General features: G+C 36.8%; 1 protein-coding gene across 1 annotated transcript in view; it reads right to left on the bottom strand.

The window, feature by feature from the left end:
* Positions 1 to 461: 461 nt before the first annotated feature.
* The window catches only part of LOC106878227 (neurogenic locus notch homolog protein 2), a 61347-nt gene continuing 57436 nt past the window's right edge, over positions 462 to 4372 (bottom strand). Inside the window, exons 20-22 of the mRNA XM_052971673.1 lie at positions 4055 to 4165; positions 2465 to 2599; positions 462 to 712 (exon numbers count right to left, since the gene is read on the bottom strand). Coding sequence (XP_052827633.1) covers positions 498 to 712; positions 2465 to 2599; positions 4055 to 4165 — 461 coding nt within the window. The 3' untranslated portion in view covers positions 462 to 497. The remainder of the gene's footprint in view (positions 713 to 2464; positions 2600 to 4054; positions 4166 to 4372) is intronic.

The raw sequence follows: 4372 nt of genomic DNA, 5'->3' as shown, positions 1-4372 counted from the left end.
TGTGTGCTTGTTTGTGTATCTATCTATCTAAGCCAGTGGCTCTCAAAAGAGATTGTTGCACATTCTTGGGCTTTAAATAACCTTTATCTTTGCTTTACAATAAAGATTAATATAGATGGTGTAAGGGGAAAACAGCTTCACTTGGTGTGGTATTAGTGATTTTACAAGATCAAAAGTAGTTCTTTAAACAAAAATAGTTGAAAACTAAGATATTAAGTGTAACTAGCCATAGGGAAACTTTCGCATGCACACATCACATCTAACACATACAACAGAGCTATCTTGGAATAGAGGTGAAGTGAGCAAGACAGACAGCTAACTCTCTGTCTGTCTCTGTATAGCTCTCATTATCATATTGCGAGAGCTCCTTGATTCTGATAGACTGTAAAGATCTTCATACCTATATCAAAATCCTTTCACTCACAGAGTTGAAGTTCGGTCTGGTGAAAAGAAAACATGGATAAGAAATTATGTATTTATTATTATTGTTATTATTATTACATTAAATCAGATATGTTGTAATATTTATTGAGAGGGATTTCGAAACAGAAGTCTCTTGGATGTCTCCGTTCTTTGCGTGTCCATATGCAAGCAATGATTATGATGATGAAAGCTATACCATAGAAGAGCAACAGAAGAACTGCCAAGGTACTGCCATCAATACCAGTTGAGGCCACTCCATCGATCAGTGGTTTGGGACCAATTTTGGTTTCTTGTAATCAAATGAAAATACCAGAATATGAAAAAGAATGTTGAAATAACTGCATAATTGAAGGATAAGAATAAGATCAAACTTTGTTTTATCATTTCGTCAAGAGGGAGGGCAGTGCTCGTGACCCTTTATAAGGCCGCTGAGACTGATGGCAGGGAGGGGAGGAATGTATTTTCAAACTGAAGACCTGACTTAGACGCAGCAAAGCAGGCCCCACTAAAGTGGTATGAGTCATTTTGGCATCATTGATTCAATGCCAATTTATTTGACATTAGACATTTTAATGTTTCTCTCTCTCTCTCTCTCTCTCTCTCTACTTCTGTCTCTTTCCCTCCTCCCCTCTCTCTCTCTGTATGTTTGTCTCCAGTACCAAAAAGTACTGTTGCCAAAACATTGAATGTTCAGTCAGCCATGCCAAATTGTCAGCATTCAAACAGCCATGCACAGTTATCTCATTCTGCCACTAAAGGTACCAAAGGTGTCAAGCAGTAGTGTTAAAACAGTGTAACAAATTAAGTCCATTATCTATAAGTAGGTGACAGCAGGATTTGAACTCAGAATACAAAGAGACAGAATAAATATCACAAGGTATTCCACCTGATGCTCAGATAACTCTGGCAGTTTTGCCACCTTGAATTTTTATGGTGCACACTGTGAGAGTGAAGTCACTACATTACTAAACTATAATGACATAAATTTTCACCCACTTGGAACTACTGGAGCAGTACACAAACACCTCAAATTGTTTAACTGTAAGATCTGGGACTGCATGAATGGCTTGTCAGTAACAGTCTATTTCTGATATTAACTCTTTGCCTGTCATGTGTATCACATAGGACATATTTCACTGATGTCCATGTATCACACATAATACACATTTCTTTTTGTTTTTTTTTTCAACAAACAGAATAATTTGGGACTTATGAATGGAAAGCTTTATATTACTCAGAAAATATGAAGCAAGGGCTAATTAAAAGTCTAAATATATGCGTGGATGTTGTGGACAAACTTATGAAAATACTTTGGACTGGTGAAAGGTTAAACCATAACATGCAGTGATTCTATGATGTAAATGTTAATGTTATTATTTTAAGACAGTTTTAAGGATAACAATTGAGCATTCACTGATGGTATGACTATGCTAAATTTTTTTGTGAAGACTGAGTTTTGTCAAGCAGCTTTTTCAACCGTTGAACAAGCTAATAGGCAAAACTTAAAGTCCTAGTCAATTTGATCTATGGTGGTGAGAGAGTGTGTGTGCTTATGTGTTTATGTATGTATGTATGTATATATGTATATTTCTTTATTGCCCACAGGAGGCTAACCATAGAGGGGATAAACAAGGACAGACAAAGGGATTAAGTCGATTACATTGACCTCCAGTGCGTAACTGGTACTTAATTTATCGACCCCGAAAGGATGAAAGGCAAAGTCGACCTCGGCAGAATTTGAACTCAGAACGTATAGATGGATGAGATACTGCAAAGCATTTTGTCCGACGTGCTAACGATACTGTCAGCTCGTATGTTTGTATGCATATATGTGAGTAATATGATAGTGAATAGAATGGTATGATAAGGGTATCGTGGTATGATCATAAATAGAATAGTATGATGGGGTTTTAATGGTGTGTTAGTGAATAGAACTGGCTAAGGATAGGTTTTGAACAGAGAATTAAAAAATTACTTTTAGAAAACTTAAAAGCAATCAATTACAGCTTTTGTGTCTTTCTGAAATTAAACAAAGACTTACCACAGAGTTGCCCTGTTAACCAGCTTGGACAGCGGCAATGAAAATTATCAATTTGGTCAATGCAGGTTCCATTGCCTTGGCATCGGTTTGGTGTGCAATCATCAATGTTAGTTTTGCACAATGGTCCTTTAAAACCTTAAAGAAATATAAGAAACAGAAATACAAAGTAACTATTAAAAATAGGGCTGTTGCCATCATTGGGTAAAACACCTGTTGTTGGATGCCTGCACCTTGTGAATTTAAAATAAGAGGGATTGTTACTCAGCTATCTCAGACTACCTAAAATCAGAATGAACATTTTTATACAATATTTACCAAATCCACCTTCTTCTTAATTGCCAGTAATGTTACTCAGCTACATAAACACACCCTGCATGCATACATACATGCACACACGCATGCATGTGCAACCAAAATGCTACAAATTTCTGCAATATTTGCAAAATACATTGAAGAAATCACAAACTTGTGGAACTCACAAGCACCATATTTGGTCAGTGCAAAGGAACACCATTGTCAGCATCAATATTTTATATCCATTCTTCTATGCTGGTATGTGTTGGATAATTTTTTATCAAAGCAGTGTTTTACAACTGGATGTCCTGTTTTCCAATCCATTTAGTTGCTTCTTACAACATGCAGAGATGTGGTGTATCTATTCTAAAATCTGGGAATACTCTAATATAAAAATGATGTATTTGACCTAACATGGATTATACTAGTGTTGCTTGGAGCTTAAATATTTCCCCCAAAACTACTAAGCTATGCACCACTAGTGCAGGCTGTTCACTGATCATCTTCAAAGGGAACACAAATATTCAAAATAGAACAGCTGAACATGCAAATGGGAACAAAACAGTTACTGTAACAAAATTCAACCCGCATGGTCCCTGTGTTGGCACATAGATAAAATGTGCCCAGTACATTCTGCAAAACGGTTAGTGAACAAGCAGAGACAATATAGAGTCAAAAGAAGTCTTTAGACATGACAGCCTCTCTGGTGTTGGTAATAGGTAATACACCAGGTACTTACTGTAAAATGGTATCCAGCCATAGAAACCAAGTCAAAAAATGAAATATAGGAGCAAAATTTGATCTTCCAACCCATCTTGGAGGTTATAGCAGCTCTGAATTAGAATTGACTCAGATTACCATGGTCCATTCTTGTCCACAATATAGTCCTCATTTGCTATCCAACCACTTGACTTCAGGTTCAGTACCACTGTATTACATCTTGGGAAAGTGTCTTCTATGGTAGCCTTGGGCTGACCAAAGCCTTAAGAGTGGATTTGATAGGTGATAATTGAAAGAAACCCATCATATTCACATTATGTGTGTGTATGTTTGTATGTGTGTGAATATGTATATATGTGTAAGCTTACATTTTTATTCACTTTGCACCTTCAAAATCATTCAGAAAAAGAGATCTCTTGGAAAAAAAAGTAAGTGCAAGTGACAGGAAAAGCATCCTGCTGTAAGCAGTGTTCTCAATAATGTATTTTTCTAACTGTGGAGAAAAACATGTAAAATGAATGTTCTGGGCTAATTTGGGATGCAAACACAACAATAACCACAAACTGGTTTACATACCTCTTGGACAAACACAGTATTTTACTCCAAACTCGTTTTTCAAGCAAACTCCATCATTAAAACAAATTTTTTTTTCACATAGACCGAAGTTTTTGTCTGGCTGGGTTTCATCTAATAATTGAAAAAATGAAAATCAAATTAATTCTTTAAGTTAGGTGCAGGAGTGGCAGTGTGGTAAGTAGCTTGCTTACCAACCACATGGTCCCGGGTTCAGTCCCACCGCATGGCACCTTGGGCAAGTGTCTTCTACTATAGCCTTGGGCCGACCAAAGCCTTGTGAGTGGATTTGGTAGACGGAAACTGGAAGAAGCCCATCGT

Source organism: Octopus bimaculoides, chromosome 11 (genome assembly GCF_001194135.2).
Source record: "Octopus bimaculoides isolate UCB-OBI-ISO-001 chromosome 11, ASM119413v2, whole genome shotgun sequence".
Classification (NCBI taxonomy): domain Eukaryota; kingdom Metazoa; phylum Mollusca; class Cephalopoda; order Octopoda; family Octopodidae; genus Octopus; species Octopus bimaculoides.
This window is presented reverse-complemented; position numbering and strand designations above follow the sequence as displayed.